The sequence below is a fragment of the Gadus chalcogrammus genome, chromosome 20 (genome assembly GCF_026213295.1).
Source record: "Gadus chalcogrammus isolate NIFS_2021 chromosome 20, NIFS_Gcha_1.0, whole genome shotgun sequence".
NCBI classification, from domain to species: domain Eukaryota; kingdom Metazoa; phylum Chordata; class Actinopteri; order Gadiformes; family Gadidae; genus Gadus; species Gadus chalcogrammus.
Genome location: NC_079431.1, coordinates 856,462 through 876,461, shown reverse-complemented (window position 1 = coordinate 876,461; position 20,000 = coordinate 856,462). Strand labels below are relative to the sequence as shown.

Below are 20,000 nucleotides of genomic sequence, written 5' to 3'. Positions count from 1 at the left end.
GGACCGGTCTCGCCCCGTGTCTGCTCTCTCTAGGGCCCACAGTCTTTTCCCTCCGTCTAGCTGTAGAGACGCTGCAGTACTTATCACGGCCACTCTGTGGCGCTGGTTCTCCACCAATAAACCAAGAAGACAGGCGGAGAGAGCAGTATTTAAACCTTTTAGATTGAGCAGAAAGTACTTTTAATGTACAGTTAGTAATTAAATTTACCGAGGGGCTGTATTTAAAGCTACAAATATAATACAAATCAAATCCAACAATACAAATTCAACGGATCTCTAGGTTCCCCTCCTGGGGGGGGGGGGGGGGGGGATGACGTCATCGTTTGCGGATCTGGCGTCCACACGAATCCGAACACGAAAACGCATAGGGCCGATTTTGTCTTATCCACCCTTGGACCCGGTTTAAAAAAAGTGTGTTTTCGGCCACCGAGAACGCGGGATCTGTCTGGACGGTCGGCCCAAACGCAGAAGACGTATGCCTTCTCACAAAAAAAAACGTTTTCCATGTGGACAGGGCCTTAAGCTGCAGCCTGCGAGCCAAACATTCCCCAGGATGCAATGTTTCTCAGAACCATACGGCAAAACACACACACACACACACACTCAATTCAATTCAATTCAACTTTATTTGTACGTCCCTTTATCACAGGAACAGTCTCAAAGGGCTTAACAGACATATTTTTTACCACTGAAAGAAAACCTGTACCCGCCCCCACCCTCCTCACCCTCCTACTCTAAGCGTCACGGCACGCTCCTTGACATGAACTATACCCTCGTCCCTGACGGCTGACAGGTGGGATGTCAGTAAACTTCAATAGGAGCCCGTCTCTGTGTCCTGTTTCATCCAAACCGCGGGGGGGGGGGCTCTGTGGTTCTGTCGACTCAAAGCCCTCCTCGGGTCCTTGGTGGGGGGAGTGGGGTCAGGCAAACCCATGCTGTAGGAATGTCAATAATATGCATGAATAATGTGTGTCTCTGCGTGTGTGTGTGTGTGTGTGTGTGTGTGTGTGTGTGTGTGTGTGTGTGTGTGTGTGTGTGTGTGTGTGTGTGTGTGTGTGTGTTTGTGTGTGTGTGTGTGTGTGTTTGCATGCGTGCGTGCGTCTGTACGTACGTGTGTGTGCGTGCATGCTGTGCACGTGTTGACCTCATCATGTAGATAGAGCCATGTGGTCTAGGAGACAAGATTCCTAGCTGTGCTTGGAAAAAAGATACAGATAATGTATCTCAAAAGATAGGGATACGTCTGTATGTATGTTCTGTCTGACCTCTGACCTCCGACCTCTGACCTCCAGACCTACGACAACGGCGACACCCAGCTGGACTCCTCAGAGCTGCTCAAGTTCATCCAGCACAATGACTCTAACGTGGACATGCAGTCCTATGCAGACCAGGAGAGCAACAGGCTGCTCAGGTAGCTGTCTGCCTGTCTGCCTGCCTGTCTGTCTGTCTGTCTGTCTGTCTGTCTGTCTGTCTGTCTGTCTGTCTGTCTGTCTGTCTGTCTGTCTGTCTGTCTGTCTGTCTGTCTGTCTGTCTGTCTGTCTGTCTGTTTGTCTCTTTGTCTGTCTGTCTGTCTGTCTGTCTGTCTGTCTGTCTGTCTGTCTGTCTGTCTGTCTGTCTGTCTGTCTGTCTGTCTGTCTGTCTGTCTGTCTGTCTGTCTGTCTGTCTGTCTGTCTGTCTATTTGATAACCCTTCTGCATGTCTCCTCCATTAATAACCATTCTGCATGTCTCCTCCATTAATAACCCTTCTGCATGTCTCCTCCATTAATAACCATTCTGCATGTCTCCTCCATTAATAACCATTCTGCATGTCTCCTCCATTAATAACCATTCTGCATGTCTCCTCCATTATTAACCATTCTGCATGTCTCCTCCATTAATAACCCTTCTGCATGTCTCCTCCATTAATAACCATTCTGCATGTCTCCTCCATTAATAACCATTCTGCATGTCTCCTCCATTAATAACCCTTCTGCATGTCTCCTCCATTAATAACCATTCTGCATGTCTCCTCCATTAATAACCATTCTGCATGTCTCCCCCATTACAGTTTTTCTCAGTCGCTTTGGTACATTTCTCAGATCAGAATTGAAATTCTCAAAACTACCTGTTCAATCTTCACATCATTGTGTCACTTGTGCACATCAAAAAAGCAGTTTCTCATTTCTTTGAACAAGTTGCAAATGCTTTGGTACATTCATGCAAATGTTTATGTACGATTCCCTGCTCTCTCCTACATTATCAATGGCTTACGTCATGTTGATGAAAATGTTTTGCAATGGGTCTCTTTGTATAGTCTCACCTCCACAACATTTAGGTATTAGTTCATTGCATAAGTCTTTGCATGCAAAATTGTTGAACAAGTTGTCATAATATGTCAAGCCTATTTCTATACATTTCCATTGGACTTTTTTTCTAAATCTGTCCTGAATTGGTAAATTGCTACCAGGTGAATCTTGACTTTCTCTAAAGAAGTGAAATGTGTGCAGTGTTAGATCAACCAACGATCAACCAGTTTACTGAAATAGCTCAAAGGTGCATCTCCTGAACCATAAACTGGCAAGTTTATATATAGCTGGAGCACAACACAATGTTACATTGTCTGACAATGGAAGGACAAGGAATTGGACGACAGCCAGAGAGAAGAAGAAGAGGAAGAGGAGTGAGGCTGCGTGAGAATGAGAATGTGTGGTCCAACAGACAGGAACGTCAGGAGGTGTAGGAAGACTGCACTGTAATTCCTACAGCAATGCATGTACAGTTTACCCTAAGGAGATTGTCCTATGTTCACATTTCTAGCAATGACATGGTTTGTCAACAAATTACAGAACAAACAGTCAAAGCGTAAATGTGAATCTTGTCCAGTCTCTTGCAATCAATCTCCCACATACACTAAGGTGTAACTTTAACCATAGTTTACATCAGAACATCCCTCCAGAGTACATTGTTATATTGACAACATGACTAAGCAATTTGACTGTCTTCTCCGTACACAATGACACAAGGACTTGTCATTCCGATGGCACTGACATGTTCATTGACACAGATATTTACTTTTGAGAAACAAACTAAGGATTTTGAGCAAGAGACGGGCTTTTGCAGGAAATCCATGGTGTTTTGCTATTTGTACGAATTGTCTTGAGAAATGCACTTACTGTTTTGCAAATTTCAATTCTGATCTGAGAAATGTACCAAAGCGACTGAGAAAAACTGTGATAGCTTTCTGTTTGATACCAAAGTCCTCTATCGTGGCCCTTGGCCTACAAGTGTTCTGCTGCAGAGCAAACAGATGAATCTGTCGTAACACTGACCGGGGCTATTTTAAGCCCTGCTCCGTCTGCCGCTGAACCCAATCCGTCAGGGCCCCTCTGAGACGGAGGACAACACAGGGCCCAGGGCCAGACGACACGGGGCCTGTTGTAGTGCCTGGGGTCTGTAGAGGCCCCCAGCGGGCCCCTAGTGCCTGTTAACACGAGCCTCCCTCTCTGCAGGAGCCTGTGTGTGGATGCCCTCATCGAGCTCTCAGACGACAACGCCGACTGGAAGCTCAGCTTCGACGAGTTCCTCAACTGCCTGAAGCCCGGCTTCAACCCGCCAGAGAAAAGTACGGTCACATCAGGGGCCCGGCTAACATCAGGGTAACATCAGGGTAACATCAGAGTAACATCAGGGTAACATCAGGGTAACATCAGCATAACATCAGGGTAACATCAGGGTAACATCAGCATAACATCAGGGTAACATCAGGGTAACATCAGGGTAACATCAGAGTAACATCAGGGTAACATCAGGGTAACATCAGCATAACATCAGGGTAACATCAGCATAACATCAGGGTAACATCAGGGTAACATCAGGGTAACATCAGAGTCACATCAGGGTAACATCAGGGGCCCAGCTAACATCAGGGTAACATCAGGGTAACATCAGCATAACATCAGGGTAACATCAGGGTAACATCAGCATAACATCAGGGGCCCAGCTAACATCAGGGTAACATCAGGGTAACATCAGGGTAACATCAGAGTAACATCAGGGTAACATCAGGGTAACATCAGGGTAACATCAGAGTAACATCAGAGTAACATCAGGGTAACATCAGAGTAACACCAGGGTAACATCAGGGTAACATCAGGGTAACATCAGGGTAAAATCAGGGGCCCGGTATATATATATATAATGTTGTATATATAAGAAACAATGGTAAATGTTTTAATGGTTTTATGAAGGTCCTGTGTTTAAAAACAGATGACCTCATGCTCTTATAGCTGCTAGCGTTAGGGTTAGAGAGAGGGTTGCTACTGATTACTTCTGTGCGTACTGCCACCGGGACGTTGACGAGGCAGGCAGACGATGACCGGGGTAAAACCAGGCGGTCAGCAAAACAATCAGACTCACAATGGCCCACGGCCACGCCCCCACTGCCCGTCTACCGGGGCCACGCCTTCTACTGCTCCATGCCGACGTCTGGGGAAAGGATCTGGGGGGGGGGCGGGATCTAGGGAAAGCTTCAGGAATCTGGGGGAAAGTTCACCGCTCAGCGAGGCTGCAGCCTGCTGGCCGAGCATTCAGCAGGATGGAATGTTGCTCAGAACCACACAACCTGCCAAACTCCCACACACACACACACACACACACTCATACGCACACACACACACACTCATACGCTCATATACTCCCACACACTCAAACACAACCAAACACACTCCGACACACTCATACAAACACAACCTTTGTTAACTCTTTTGTGTGTGTTCATGTATGCGTGTGCATGTGTGCGTGCGTGTGTGTGTGTGTCTGTGTCTGTGCGTGTGCATGTGTGCGTGCGTGTGTGTGTGTATGTGTGTGTGTGCCCCCCCTCAGAGTGCGCCCTGGAGGATGAGACCTACGAGGACGGGGCCGAGACGCAGGTGGAGTGCAACCGCTGCGTGTGCGCCTGCGGGAACTGGGTCTGCACCGCCATGACCTGCGCCGGTACGACGCCCCCACCCCCTGGCCCTACCCGTACCCCCTGGCCCTACCCGTACCCCCTGGCCCTACCCGTACCCCCTGGCCCTACCCGTACCCCCTGGCCCTACCCCCTGGCCCTACCCGTACCCCCTGGCCCTACCCGTACCCCCTGTCCCTACCCCCTGGCCCTACCCGTACCCCCTGGCCCTACCCGTACCCCCTGGCCCTACCCGTACCCCCTGACCCTACCCGTACCCCCTGACCCTACCCGTACCCCCTGGCCCTACCCGTACCCCCTGGCGCTACCCGTACCCCCTGGCCCTACCCGTACCCCCTGGCCCTACCCGTACCCCCTGACCCTACCCGTACCCCCTGTCCCTACCCGTACCCCCTGGCCCTACCCGTACCCCCTGGCCCTACCCGTACCCCCTGGCCCTACCCGTACCCCCTGACCCTACCCGTACCCCCTGACCCTACCCGTACCCCCTGGCCCTACCCGTACCCCCTGGCGCTACCCGTACCCCCTGGCCCTACCCGTACCCCCTGGCCCTACCCGTACCCCCTGACCCTACCCGTACCCCCTGTCCCTACCCGTACCCCCTGACCCTACCCGTACCCCCTGACCCTACCCCTACCCCCTGGCCCTACCCGTACCCCCTGGCCCTACCCGTACCCCCTGGCCCTACCCCCTGGCCCTACCCGTACCCCCTGACCCTACCCGTACCCCCTGACCCTACCCGTACCCCCTGTCCCTACCCGTACCCCCTGTCCCTACCCCCTGTCCCTACCCGTACCCCCTGTCCCTACCCGTACCCCCTGGCCCTACCCGTACCCCCTGACCCTACCCGTACCCCCTGGCCCTACCCGTACCCCCTGGCCCTACCCGTACCCCCTGACCCTACCCCCTGACCCTACCCCTACCCTCTGGCCCTACCCGTACCCCCTGCTCTCGTTTCAGCAGAGCCCCCAGAGCAGGGCCTTGGGGACCCGGCTGACCCAGGCTGACCCCGGGCTCTGTGTTTATCTCCCTGCAGACAAGGCGGCGTTGGTGGACGAGTCGGCCGACGCGGGCGCTGAGGTCACCGAGGAGGAGTGGAACCGCCGCGTCGCAGAGCTCAACAAACACCAGGTGGGTCGCCTGGCTCCTCCCCCTGGCTCCTCCCCCTGGCTCCTCCCCCTGGCTCCTCCCCCCCCCCCTCCCTCTCATGGTGTAAAGCTCAGCTGATAGCGGAAATAATAGTATAATCATAAAAACAATAATATTATGTTAATGCTATAACTGTTTTCAGGCCATGTGGTCGTTTTAAAGGTTTCAAACAAAGGAAACGTAGTCGTATCGACTATGCTATGAGCAATACCAAAAATAGCCTTTATTATTTAAGGTGATGGTTTTTCTTTAAGATAAGGGTTGTGAAACGGGTTCTCTTCTGACTTCCTCTCTGGTCCATTGGTCAGCTCTTCCCACCGCCACAATACAATTCAGTACATTTCTGGAATCTTTCTAGTCCATTTGATTCTAAAACCTATTTATACGCACAATGCAGTTATGGAACCTGTCCAGTGTCCAGAAAGAAAATCAAGTTCTAGAGCCAGTAAAGAATCCTTTCACACCGACCATCCAATCATGGGTCATCGAGTGCCCTCCCTGGTAAACGCTTGTCCCATTTACATATTGCCAGTGGTTGTGTTTGCTGTGACTGGCTGAAAGCCAAGCCGGTGAGTGGGTGAGTGAGGGCAGGAGCTGTAATCCAGTTTCAGGCAGTTCTAAAAATCTAATAACAGTTGTCCAAACAAAAACACTTTGATCCCTCTGAGTCCAAGTTTCATTCGATTAGATTCCAAACTATCTGTGTGTGTTGACCGAGAGCTTTTCAATGAAACAGCTTTTCACGTGATGCTATGAGTTCAGGCTTAGACTTCAGTCTGGGCATGGGTTCAAAACACAAAACACAAATAGCCTGGGTCAACGGACACGATTACATTCCGATGTCCGACTCATTCGGGTTGTGGATGATGACGTTCCTTGTGTTTGAAACAGGAAACCGTTGAGAAGATGAAGGCCAGCACCAAGGAGGTCTGAAAACAGGAAGGAGGAGATGACATCACTTCCTCTCCACTTGAAGATGTCTCTTTAGGGCCCTGTGGTTTCAATGATTTATTTGTTTCATGATTCTTTCCTGTGTTAATTATTATGCTTTTTTATATGTGTGTGTCTTTGTCTTTGTGTCAAAGTTTGTTAGATTCTGGGGGCAACCTTGAGTATTATGCTAGCAGGTCCTTGTGTCCCAGTGGCCTACCTACTGGTTTGATCCCAGTACTAAGATCTCCACCCACTACACACGGGGGATAGTCTTCACAGAGAAGTCCTTTGTATTATTGTGTGAGTGATCACGTGATGGATCAGAGCTGGACTGAACACTGAGATCGGTTTGGATCACACGGGATCAGAAAGGGTTCCATCTTGACATCCCGACCAGATCGGCTCGTCTCCTGGGCCCCGGGGGGCCCCGGGGGGCCCCGGGGGGCCCCGGGGGGCCCCGGGGGGGCGGGGTCGGCCCTTCCATCGTACACTACATGACCGATGCACTTCTTCGTATTATTGTATCCTATCTCCTCGCGCCTTTTTAACGTGCGTTTACATTTCCACGGCCCGTTATAAGCTGGTATCGTACAGCGAATGCAATCTTAGTTTTCTACCGCCGACACGATCAACTCATATATATCACATGTTATATATCCTACGTTAATCTCTCGACATGTTAATGAAACACTCCTCTGTCATGCTCCTCAGCACTCTCTCCCTCTCTCTCTCTCTCTCTCTGTCTCTCTCTCTCTCTCTGTCTCTCTCTCTCTCTCTCTCTCTCTCTCTCTCTCTCTCTCTCTCTCTCTCTCTGTCTCTCTCTCTCTCTCCCTCTCACTCTGTCTCTCCCTCTCACTCTGTCTCTCTCTCTCTCTCTCCCTCTCACTCTGTCTCTCCCTCTCACTCTGTCTCTCTCTCTCTCTCTCTCTCTCCCTCTCACTGTCTCTCCCTCTCACTCTGTCTCTCTCTCTCTCTCTCTCTCTCTCTCTCTCTCTCCCTCTCACTCTGTCTCTCTCTCTCACTCTGTCTCTCTCTCTCACTCACTCTGTCTCTCCCTCTCACTCTGTCACTCTCTCTCTCTCTCTCTCTCTCTCTCTCTCTCTCTCTCTCTCTCTCTCTCTCTATATATCTTTCTATCTGTCTCGCCTGTCTCTCTCTGTGTCTCTCCCTCTGTGGTGCTCTTCCATGTGTAGATATCTGTTGGCTAAGTCAGAAGAAGCTTCCAGGGCAGGCCGTCTGATTCAGATAACACGTGTAGAACGGGGGGAGCGGCGAAACCAAAGCTGTTGTTGCGAGTGTTTAATGAAATGTAACAGAATCTCTTCCAGGTGAACCATCACTCTGGACCCAGCAACAACACTATACCTGTACTCTGAGAATCACTTACAGAAGGACTAGCCTGACTGTTGACTAAAGTTACTTAGACGCATCAAATACTAAGTGCAGATATGGTGTGTGTGTGTGTGTGTGTGTGTGTGTGTGTGTGTGTGTGTGTGTGTGTGTGTGTGTGTGTGTGTGTGTGTGTGTGTGTGTGTGTGTGTGTGTGTGCGTGCGTGCGTGTATGTGTGTGTGTGTGTGAGATGGTGACCGAGTGTGAGTGTGTGTGCAGTGCTGAGGGTAGTATTTTGATTCGCGGTTGTGGGTCACGATGCCACAGCGATATTGAAGAGCTGTGAGGAACGCAGTGCCTTAGACCGCTGTTCGGTCACTAACCACAACCAGGAACGCGTGTTTGGCAGAAGGCTGGTACGAGACCCAATGCTTGGTGATTCTACGCCCGTCCCATGTTTGTTTGACTGCATATAGATACAAGCTTGATCTTTTATATTCTACTAGAAGTGCACAGACTGTAAGGTATATGTATGTATGCCAATAAACCCTACATAAACTACAACTACCGCGATGTGTCACCATCGTGATGGGACTTTATTTTAAGATACAACCACGTAGTAACCAGCAGAATCAGAATCACCTTGGTACATGATAATACAACTATTAGGCTTGGTTCCTCAACAGCCACAGCAGCCAGCAACAATAAAAGATAAAGAAAATAAAGATAAGTTCAAAATAAAAATAAGTAGCAGGATAGCGCACAATAATAAACGGATACATAAGGCCTAAGGGGATATAGCAAATGGAATTGCTTCGGTACATCTGTGTGATTCCCATTCCAAACACGACCTCAACGTGCTCCTGCATTACGCAATCGACTGGGGGGTTACATAATGGGTCTCCCAAACCGGGCCGACCAATGTGTTTCGCTGGCGCTTGTAAACCCTTTTACCTAAGCGTTCATTCGGAAAACCCTTTTATTCCTACATTTAATGATCTTCAATCAGAAACTGGATTCAACCGTTTCTATTACATCCTAAATAAGCATTAGAAAAATCCATATACTCGGAGTTCATAGGAGTTTGTATTACTGAAAAATTGCCACCGCAAATAATTACTGCTAGAAACCGGAAAAATACCTAAAATAATTCCCGTAAGTCGGTGTTGTAAATTCATTGAGGTAATTAAAGTTGTTTGGTGAACTTGTGTTGCATCTTTATCTCCAATAAAAAACTGTTACACCCGCTGCAACATGACGGACAGGAAGACCGACCAATGAACGCCCTCTATTGGCCCTGCGGAGGAGGGACCCACCCTCCAGCCCACCCCGGAACCTGGACTGCTCATAACCGCTCATAGCGCCGCTGAGCCCCGACTGCTGAACTCAGGTTACGGCGGCGCTCGACGGGATGGTCATGTCCCTTTTTGATTGACAGTTGATCCTGACCCACATCTCGGAGCGGCTCGCAAGCTGAACGTCCCGGCAGCACCAGTGTCGACACTTTCGCGTCTTCTTTCGGCCTAAACGCGTTTTAACAGCCAGAGATCCAGAAGCTGCCACAGTCGCCCTGGCTTTCTATTGGTGGAGGAACTTGGAGAACAATCCCTCGGCGGCCGAAGCTGAAGATCCGCCCCTCCTGCTCTCCTGGTCTGAGTCCTACTGGTCCACCTGGTCTGAGTCCGACATGGAGCCCCTGGACGCCGCAGGACCCGAGGGTCCCGCCGGACACGGACCCGGGGTCCTGGACTACTCCAGGCTCCAGCTCAGCACCCTGAGCGCGGAGAGCCTTGGGGAGGAGCGGAGGAGCGACACGGTCGAGCTGTACCTCCACCACAACCGGCTGGCCTCCCTGCCCCTCTCCGTCCTCCTCTTCTCCAACCTCCAGTTGCTGGACATCAGCAACAACGGCCTGTCCGTCCTCAGTGAGGACATCACCCGGCTGACCAAGCTGAAGACCTTCATCGCCAAGAACAACCGCCTGGACGAGGCCTCGCTGCCCAAGGAGTTCGGCTCCATGCAGCTGGAGACGCTGAACTTCAGCGGGAACCGCTTCGAGGAGATCCCGCTCCAGTGCACCAAGCTGCGACGCCTGCAGTCCCTCTCGATGGGGGGGAACCGCCTGAGGAGCATCCCCGCGGAGATCGAGGACCTCACCAGGTAGGGCTGGACTTTCTCTCCCGGTCCGTCTCAAACGTCCCAGGACACTAGTCGGTTCAGGGGGAACTTGTCGTTATACTCTGAATAACTTGTCGTTATAATCTGGGTAACTTGTCGTTATACTCTTGACTTGGTTATCTAGAAGCGAGATTTTCAATATAATTAGATTTATATCGTAAAGTGGTATTCTTACAAAATAGCTTCAATATGATGAAAACCAGATGTGAGGTAAGGTTAATGATTGGTTGCTTGTCAGGGTAAGTGTTTTAAATAGGACTCTTCATCCCCGGCCTCACTGATGATGATGATGATGATGATGATGATTCCTTGTTAGACCAGGGGGGTCAGGATCAGGTGGGGCTTGGGTCAGGACCAGGGGGCGGACCAAGTGGGGGAGTTGATGTCTTTATCAGCAGGTCGTCACCCGACGGTAGCGGGTCAGTGTGACCTGCTGTCAGGTTGAAGGTCACACCTGTTCACAGTGCTCACACCCTCTCTTGGCTCACGAGTTACACCAGAGCGTGGGGGGGAGGTGCAGGGCCTGGAAGAGGGGTTCTGTCTCTAGAGGGGTTCTGTCTCTAGAAGAGGGGTCCTGTCTCTAGAAGAGGGGGTTCTGTCTCTAGAGGGGTTCTGTCTCTAGAGGGGTTCTGTCTCTAGAAGAGGGGTCCTGTCTCTAGAAGAGGGGGTTCTCTCTAGAGGGGTTCTGTCTCTGGAGAGGGATTCTGTCTCTAGAGAGGGGGTTCCCTCTAGAGGGGTTCTGTCTCTAGGGAGGGGTTCTCTCTAGAGGGGTTCTGTCTCTAGAAGAGGGGATCCGTCTCTAAGGAGGGATTCTGGCTCTAGAAGAGGGGTGCTAGGAGAGGGATTTTGTCTCTAGAAGAGGACGTGTTATTCCAGCAGTCCTTCACTGTGAGAGTCCTCATCTTAAGTCTAAATCACTCTGGAACCTTTTTCCCTTTTGGCTGCCCACTGGTTCATGGACTGGTCCAGGCCAATGGGGGTCTGCCCACTGGTTCATGGACTGGTCCAGGCCAAAGGGGTCTGCCCACTGGTTCATGGACTGGTCCAGGCCAATGGGGGTCTGCCCACTGGTTCATGGACTGCTCCAGGCCAATGGGGGTCTGCCCACTGGTTCATGGACTGGTCCAGGCCAGTGGGGGTCTGCCCACTGGTTCAGGGGCTGGTCCAGGCCAGTGGGGGTCTGCCCACTGGTTCAGGGGCTGGTCCAGGCCAGTGGGGGTCTGCCATGTCTGCAGGAGTCTTAATGTAGAGTTTGTTTTGGATCTCAATGCCCACTTTGGTATTAATGTTATCCACAGTTAGGGTAGACTTTGCATTAGGTTGTTACTATCCAAACATCTCAGCTATTCACCTTTACACCTCGAATAATACAGATAGCGGCCTGTTTTATGGAGGGGTAATATTAATGGTTTGTATGATTTTCTGATTTATGAGTCAAGTTGTCCTACGGGAGCATGGAGGCGGACTGTGTCCTCGGCCATGTCAACACAAAGAGACCCGAGTGGGTCAGCTCCATGTCCTCTCCCGCTCCCTGCTGGAGGAGGGGCCTGCTGGAGGAGGGGGGAGGGGCCTGCTGGCTCCAGGGGGAGGGGCCTGCATGAGGAGGGTGGGGGGTTTAGGTGGGGTAGGGGGGGCGGGGGGCTGCTCTGGCACCAAGGACAAATGAGCCCCTCTGTCCCAGTAGCTGCATCATCAGTTTCCCCAGCAGCAGGACAGGCCAGCGCTGCGGCCGCTGAGCCCTCCCTGCTCTCTTCCCCCTGTCGGTCTCTCTCCCCCTGACGGGCTCTCTCCCCCTGACGGGCTCTCTCCCCCTGACGGAGTCGGTCTCTCTCCCCCTGACGGAGTCGGTCTCTCTCCCCCTGACGGAGTCGGTCTCTCTCCCCCCTGTCGGTCTCTCTCCCCCCTGACGGTCTCTCTCCCCCTGACGGAGTCGGTCTCTCTCCCCCTGACGGTCTCTCTCCCCCTGACGGAGTCGGTCTCTCTCCCCCTGTCGGTCTCTCTCCCCCCTGACGGTCTCCCTCCCCCTGACGGAGTCGGTCTCTCTCCCCCTGACGGTCTCTCTCCCCCTGACGGAGTCGGTCTCTCTCCCCCTGTCGGTCTCTCTCCCCCTGACGGTCTCTCTCCCCCTGACGGTCTCTCTCCCCCTGACGGAGTCGGTCTCTCTCCCCCTGATGGTCTCTCTCCCCCTGCAGCCTGGAGCTCCTGTATCTGGGGGGGAACTTCATCACCTCCATCCCGGCGGAGCTGGCCAACCTGCCCTACCTGAGCTACCTGGGGCTGTGCGACAACCGCATCCAGGGCGTCCCGCCGCAGCTCACCAGGTACAAAGAAGGGCCCCTGGTTAGTACAGCTCTGGGAGGGCCCCCGGTTGGTTCAGCGCTGTGGAGGCCCCTGGTTGGTTCAGCGCTGTGGGGGCCCCAGGTTGGTTCAGCGCTGTGAGGGCCCCCGGTTGGTTCAGCGCTGTGGGGGCCCCTGGTTGGTTCAGCGCTGTGAGGGCCCCCCGGTTGGTTCAGCGCTGTGAGGGGCCCCCGGTTGGTTCAGCGCTGTGAGGGCCCCCCGGTTGGTTCAGCGCTGTGAGGGGCCCCCGGTTGGTTCAGCGCTGTGAGGGGCCCCCGGTTGGTTCAGCGCTGTAAACGCTCACCTGTTCCCCCAGGCTCCACTCCCTGCGCTCGCTCAGCCTGCACAACAACCTACTGACCTACCTGCCGCGCGAGATCCTCAGCCTGGTGCGGCTGCAGGAGCTCAGTCTCCGCGGCAACCCGCTGGTGGTGCGCTTCGTCAAGGAGATGACCTACGACCCCCCCTCGCTGCTGGAGCTGGCGGGGCGCACGGTGAAGAGCCGCAACGTGCCGTACTCGCGCTGCGACCTGCCCGCCAACCTGCTGCACTACCTGGACCTGGCCAGCAAGTGCCCCAACCCCAAGTGTGCCGGTGAGACCCCCCCTCCCTCTGACCCCCCCTGACCCCCGCCCTGAACCCCGCCCTGACCCCCCTCCCCCTGACCCCCCCTGACCCCCCTCCCCCTGACCCCCCCCCCGACCCCGCCCTGGGCCGACCCAGGCTGCTGAAGGCCTTGTTGTTGTTTTGATCTTTTTCACATTAGCACTAACTGGCACTTAATGTACACACTAAGGCCCAATCCCATTTCTACCCCTTACCCCTTCCCCTTACCCCTTCCCCTTACCCCTCCCCCTTGTTTTGAAGGGGTAAGGGGAAGGGGGAAGGGGTAGAAATGGGATTGGGCCTTATTGTATGTTGTACGTCCCGACACTTCACAACAGTCCTTAGCGCGGCGCCATCAGGTTCACCTCCTCGTGATGGCGCCGCCGGAGGGGCGGCCTGTTGCCACAGCTCAGTCCCTTTTTTTATTATTGCATCTTTCTATATTCCGTGGGCTGCTGTCACAAGTGAATTTTCCTTGTATGGGATGAAATAAAGTTCTTATCTTGTCTTATCCTCGCTATCTGTGTTGTGCACGGGGAATGGGTTGACCTAGTGGTTGTTAGTGCTCGGCACTTAGTTCTATAAACATCCTTACTGTACAGACAGAGATATATTGTGTTTCTCTTTCTTATGAGAAATGGACTTATTCTGATTCACTTTAAATAAACGCGTCTGCTAAATGCCCTAAATTTAAATGTTGGGCATTAAGACATTTTAACCCAAAGCGACTCACAGGGGTGAATACACACATTCACCCGCCGACGGCGGAGTCGACCATGCAAGGCGACAGCCGGCTCGTCAGGAGCAGTCAGGGTGAGGCGTCTTGCTCAGGGACACCTCGACACTCAGCTAGGAGGAGCGAGGGATTGAACTAGCAAACATCTGGTTACCAGCCAACCTGCTGTAGCTCCTGAACGAAGCCGAACCATTTCTCCCAATGGTTAACCCATTCCTTTCTGTTGACCTAATTTGACCTGGTTCGTCTCACAACACGACAGGGTGTGTGACACAATGAAACAACATCCTGTATCAAACATAACCTGATCCAATACAGCACCGATCATAAAACAACATCACATGATAAAGGTTTCCTAGTCGGACTGGCCTGCTACAGGAAGCCGTCTTAACCAGGGCCAAATTCACATCATTTGCGCTGCGAGCAGCATCAACCCTATGGCCCAACCAATTTATGCATTCAAGACAACACAACTTTGACTTTCAATTTAATCGTCCATATCAGTGGGAACACTGAGGCCTCGCTTTTGATGCGCAGAGTTGTTCGATGCGGGGCTGAAGTGCAGAGAGAAATAAACGCAAGTCGTCCTCCACCTGCAGCCTTGATCTGTATTTGTAGGTAGGTGGAGGTGAAGGGGATTTGGACTTTCATAGCCTTAGTGGAGATCTGGGGGAACTCGCTCTCCATAGAAAAGCAGAAACGCATTCAGGATCATATTTCCTATGTTTTTTGCTGGCTCCTGTCTCCTCCCTTAATGCTGACTCCTGGCGGTCTAAACCATTCTGGCGGGCTAAACCATTCCTCTGTGTCTCGCCCTCCTTTCCCGGCGTTGTTTACCCTGCACTTCCTGCCAGCCTCTCACCGGGTCGCCGGGTTTTACAACCCCCCCCCCCGCCCTCCTTCTGTTGCAGGCGTGTACTTTGACTCGTGCGTGCGCCACATCAAGTTCGTGGACTTCTGCGGGAAGTACCGGCTGCCCTTGATGCACTACCTGTGCTCCCCGGAGTGCACGTCGCCCTGCAGCTCCAACCCGCAGAGCGACGCCGAGTCCGAGGACGAGATCAGCGTGCCCGCGGACCGCCTGCAGAGGGTGCTGCTGGGATAGCAGCGACGCTCCAGGGGCCGCCCCCTCGGGGCCCCACCTTTGTACCGGCCACCTGCCTATGCACACAACACTTAGCACCCAGCCCTCGCTGGGACGTATGCACCCGCAAGGGCCAACCAGAGTGTAGCTCTATAGATATAGAACGGAGAGAAGCGGAAAACAAACATGGTCCTCCTCATTTCATTCACCGGGATATCTATATCTATATCTATATAGATATAGATGTAGATATAATAAGCTAATTTGCTGTACAGGTAAAGGAATTGTGCTGAGTGCATCCTTTGGTGTCTTTACAATCATCGCTCAGCCAAGAGGAGCAGATCAGGACGTCTCGGTCGCTGCAGCAGATATTCTGTTTCCCTGATGTCAGGATGTGCACCACACAGGGCTGCACCCTGGTTCTCAGTAGTCCTGGTCCTCAGTAGTCCTGGTTCTCAGTAGTCCTGGTTCTCAGCAGTCCAGGCCTGGTCTTCAGTAGTCCTGGTCTTCAGTAGTCCAGTCTTGGTCTTCAGTAGTCCAGTCCTGGTCTTCAGTAGTCCAGGCCTGGTCCTCAGTAGTCCTGGTCTTCAGTAGTCCAGTCCTGGTCTTCAGTAGTCCAGTCCTGGTCTTCAGTAGTCCAGGCCTGGTCCTCAGTAGTCCTGGTCTTCAGTAGTCCAGTCCTGGTCTTCAGTAGTCCAGGCCTGGTCTTCAGTAGTCCAGGCCTGGTCTTCAGTAGTCCAGTCTTGGTCTTCAGTAGTCCGGTCCTGGTCTTCAGTAGACCGGTCCTGGTCTTCAGTAGACCGGTCCTGATCTTCAGCAGTCCAGGCCTGGTCTTCCGTAGTCCAGGCCTGGTCTTCAGTAGTCCAGTCCTGGTCTTCAGTAGTCCAGGCCGGTTTGAACCAGGGCCCCCAGGGCCGGTCTGAACCAGGACCCCCCCAGGGCCGGTCTGAACCAGGACCGGTCTGAACCAGGACCCCCAGGGCCGGTCTGAACCAGGACCCCCCAGGTCCGGTCTGAACCAGGACCCCCCCAGGGCCGGTCTGAACCAGGACCCCCCAGGGCCGGTCTGAACCAGGACCCCCCAGGGCCGGTCTGAACCAGGACCCCCCCAGGGCCGGTCTGAACCAGGACCCCCCCAGGGCCGGTCTGAACCAGGACCCCCCAGGGCCGGTCCAAAGGGGTCCGTTTGAGAGCCCTCGACCAAGGAGGTGAACCGTACCAGAGGTACACTGTACCAGCGGTACACAGGGTTACCAGAGGTAACCCTAACCCAGTGTACCAGAGGTACACTGTACCAGCGGTAACCCGTACCAGAGGAACACTGTACCAGCGCTACACCGTACCAGTGTGTGCCTTTTCCCAGAAGCTTGGACCTGAGGCAGCAGCCGGTTGGAGGTCTGTAGGTCCAGAGACAAACACTCTGACACGCCCACACGGTGAGCTCAGCCAGTGAGAGGACCTTTCCATGGAAGTAGAACGCATACATCTTCAGGAATAGATGGGGAAATGGACAAAACATTTTTTTTAATAATTGCCAAACACAAATTCACCTGTCTTTAGATGACGGTAAACTGAACCCCGACCGGGTTGAGTCGGGGTTCAGAGAACGCCTTCACGTTACGGAGCAGCGCTGAGACCTGCCTTACTGATTGTGACTCCTAACAGAAATGAAACAATGTGATATTTGCACCCTTTAATGTGATATGATTAACCATTTAGCGTGTATATTGGTTATCTTTTGTAACAAATTGTACTGCTTTTATACAAATGAGACTCAAGCACATGTGGAAACGCAAATAACTTTTTAGCGGTGCCTCTGAATAGAGGAGGCATTATGGTGTGTATTTATGGACTAATGTTTACTCACTGTGTATAATGATAATAATAAAGAGTGATTTTAAGGCTTTGTTTGTGCTTGCGGGTGAATTTATATTTTAACCTCCACGATGTGGTCGATAAACCTCCCACTTTACTTGTAACATAAATATCTTTCCTGGAAATGTCGCCACAAGACATGACATCTGTTTGAGGATTGGGGATCTGTGTGTCTCTGAGTTTGGGTTCTACAGTCTCAGCTCTTTGTGGTCTGGGCTGCAGCCTGGGTCCGTTCAGTCCAAGGCCTCGTGTGGAGGCCTCTTACACCCAGAACATGCCAGGGTGAATGCATTCTGCCTCCCTGCGTGTGCTAAGCCCTGCTACAACCAGTGTTGCCAGATTGGGCCCGATTTCACGCCCAATCTGGTGACCCTGGCTGCAGCGTGCTGCAGCCAGGGTTGCCAGATTGGGCGGGAGATCAGGGTAGAGATGCTCTGGCTACATCTAGCGCCAGGGAGCTCCTCAATACTCCTGCTCTTCAACATTTCTTCCCCTATCTCAGCCTCTCCATCCCCATGCCGGCCCCTTTGTTCCGCCTCAGGCGGCTAGCTGCCCGGAGCCTTCCATGGGGCAGTGGTTGTATGTTTGTCTCCATCCCTGAGTTGGAGCGCGCTGGAGCCCCAAGCTGTGCTCTTGTCCTCCCCTCGGCCTCCCTCCTGCTGCCCTGCCTCCACACACAGTGCGGAGTCCCCCCTCCTGCGGTCGACCTCCACTGCGGGTGTGTGTGCGTGGAGGAGTTGTGTTACCCCTGCAGGTGGTTGTGTGTGTTTTGTGTGACTGAGCGAGGGGGAGGCGGCGGTGTCGTCCTGCAACATGAGAGGACCCTCTGGGGGAGCCATGGTGACAGGAGGGCGACATCAGGGAGATGAACCAGTAGCTCTGCAGGCAGACAGAACCCTCTCAGACAGACAGAACCCTCTCAGGCAGACAGAACCCTCTCAGGCAGACAGAACCCTCTCAGGCAGACAGAACCCTCTCAGACAGACAGAACGCTCTCAGGTGACGGCAGGACGGTCGTGGTGCCGCTGAGCAGCACAGACACCAGACCGGGGCCGATCGGTACGGGGATCCACCGGCTCGGGACGTCCCGCTGAAGAACTGTCCTCTAACATGATCTCCTGTCAGCCCCCGAGCTCCGTCTGCAGCAGGTAAGCGTGCGTCAGGGCGTTTGTGCGCTGGTGCACACATTCCTTCGTAAGGGACTACTTTATGTGTTCCCGTCCATGTTGATCGTTTCAATGTTAGACTTGATTACTTCATTCCATGTGACTCATTGGGTTTACATCATGGGAATGATCCATTCTGTAAGAGCGAGATCAGAAGGCTGGGTGTGTGTGTGTGTGTGTGTGTGTGTGTGTGTGTGTGTGTGTGTGTGTGTGTGTGTGTGTGTGTGTGTGTGTGTGTGTGTGTGTGTGTGTGTTAGAAAGGGTTTGATGGTGGGGGTCGTCTCTATATGCCCTCAGCGTTTAACAATAAGAAGCCCCATCATGGCAGCTTGTAAACGGATCTCCCAGTCTTTATGTAAGGCTGTGATGGCCCCATGCTCCTCCAGTCTTCCTCTGCCAATACCCAATAACCATCTTCTTAAAGTTACTTTGTATTTTAAATCTTTGCAAATTTGTTGTGGAAATCGTTACAAAATCCTCCAACTTTGATAAATGTATAGTTGAAACTTAACTATGTTTCCTCTGTAAGTGCTTAATGTGTACAATGGTGAATCTTTGAAGTTTGTGTTTTACTAAACCAAAAGCAAGAGAGTAGTTTTTGTCCTTTTTGGAAGAATAAGCCTACCTGTCATTTTAAGGTCAAATCGATGTCCTTTTGTTTGATACAAAACTAAACGATTAAGAAAGAATGTTCAAACGTCCATTTCTTGAATATTTTCTGGGTTGAACATAATGAAACGCAGCAGGTTTACACCGAAGATAATAACTGAAGCCTTCAACAATTATCTGCTGTATAAACATGTTGCACACTTAAGTATACCGGCGGCAAATACCGTCATTAAATCCTAACTGGCGTACTAAAGTAATAATGGTGAAAGCCAGCAGAGCAGTGGGTTGTGACCATCATAATCCAGGCTTAATTCAGCCTCCTATCAGCCTGGGGATCAGACCTATAGCCGAGCCCGAGTCAAACCCAACATAACTACAGCTAATCCAGAAGCCCCATGGCAACCCCGGCTGGAGACTCTCCCAATGGGGATCCAGGAATGGTTCCACAGCAGACAGACCGGGGCGGGACCCAGGGGAGGGGCCCGGGGCGGGGGGGGGGGACCACACGCGGCCCCTGGATGAAGGAGCGGTCCAACCCGATGCCAGCCTCTGCTCTGTTTTCAAATCACAGCTGCACAGGAAGTCAGGCTGGCCACTGCAGGAAATGGACGTACCCCTGAATGTTATGTCAGAGCTGTTGTTTGGTCTCCATTCTGCTGGGTGTGTATCAGGGTTATGGACACATTGAACAGGAGTAGAACACAACATTAACTCTATCTAGCAGAGAACCAGGGTTAGACCAAGTACCAAGGTGTCTCTCTATCGATCCTATGAGCAGATCACTGATCCGGGACCAGCCTCAAAGTGTCTCTATATGAGCAGATCACTGACCTGGGACCAGCCTTAGGACGTCTCTCTATATGAGCAGATCACTGATCGTGGACCAGCCTTCTGGTGTCTCTCTATCGATCCAATGAGCAGATCACTGATCCGGGACCAGCCTTAAAGTGTCTCTCTCTATATGAGCAGATCACTGATCTGGGACCAGCCCCGCAGTGGGACGCGTGCCCCAGGTCACTGTATCCCTCGCTCACCTTCTGCACTTTGATT

At 52.4% G+C, this 20,000-nt stretch overlaps 2 protein-coding genes across 2 annotated transcripts in view; both read left to right on the top strand.

Annotated features, from left to right (window-relative positions):
• Positions 1 to 9,568, top strand: part of fstl1b (follistatin-like 1b) — a gene marked incomplete at its 5' end in the record, with an annotated part of 10,876 nt that extends 1,308 nt beyond the window's left edge. Inside the window, 5 exons of the mRNA XM_056580300.1 lie at positions 1,293 to 1,411; positions 3,491 to 3,603; positions 4,863 to 4,973; positions 5,984 to 6,078; positions 6,988 to 9,568. Of these exons, the coding sequence (XP_056436275.1) occupies positions 1,293 to 1,411; positions 3,491 to 3,603; positions 4,863 to 4,973; positions 5,984 to 6,078; positions 6,988 to 7,029 (480 nt within the window). The remainder of the gene's footprint in view (positions 1 to 1,292; positions 1,412 to 3,490; positions 3,604 to 4,862; positions 4,974 to 5,983; positions 6,079 to 6,987) is intronic.
• A 139-nt stretch (positions 9,569 to 9,707) lies between these two features.
• On the top strand, positions 9,708 to 17,422 carry lrrc58b (leucine rich repeat containing 58b). Its single transcript, XM_056579377.1, has 4 exons — positions 9,708 to 10,519; positions 12,730 to 12,858; positions 13,191 to 13,468; positions 15,128 to 17,422. Exons 1-4 carry the CDS (start codon positions 10,047 to 10,049, stop codon positions 15,319 to 15,321), a joined length of 1,074 nt encoding a protein of 357 aa, XP_056435352.1. The 5' UTR covers positions 9,708 to 10,046; the 3' UTR covers positions 15,322 to 17,422.
• Positions 17,423 to 20,000: the final 2,578 nt, after the last annotated feature.

Bases quoted from the DNA above. Each gene is read 5' to 3' on its own strand.
- lrrc58b (XM_056579377.1), top strand. From the start codon at position 10,047: ATGGAGCCCCTGGACGCCGCAGGACCCGAGGGTCCCGCCGGACACGGA. The intron at 10,520-12,729 runs GTAGGGCTGGAC...CTCCCCCTGCAG, and splicing joins GAGATCGAGGACCTCACCAG to CCTGGAGCTCCTGTATCTGG. The intron at 12,859-13,190 runs GTACAAAGAAGG...CTGTTCCCCCAG, and splicing joins GTCCCGCCGCAGCTCACCAG to GCTCCACTCCCTGCGCTCGC.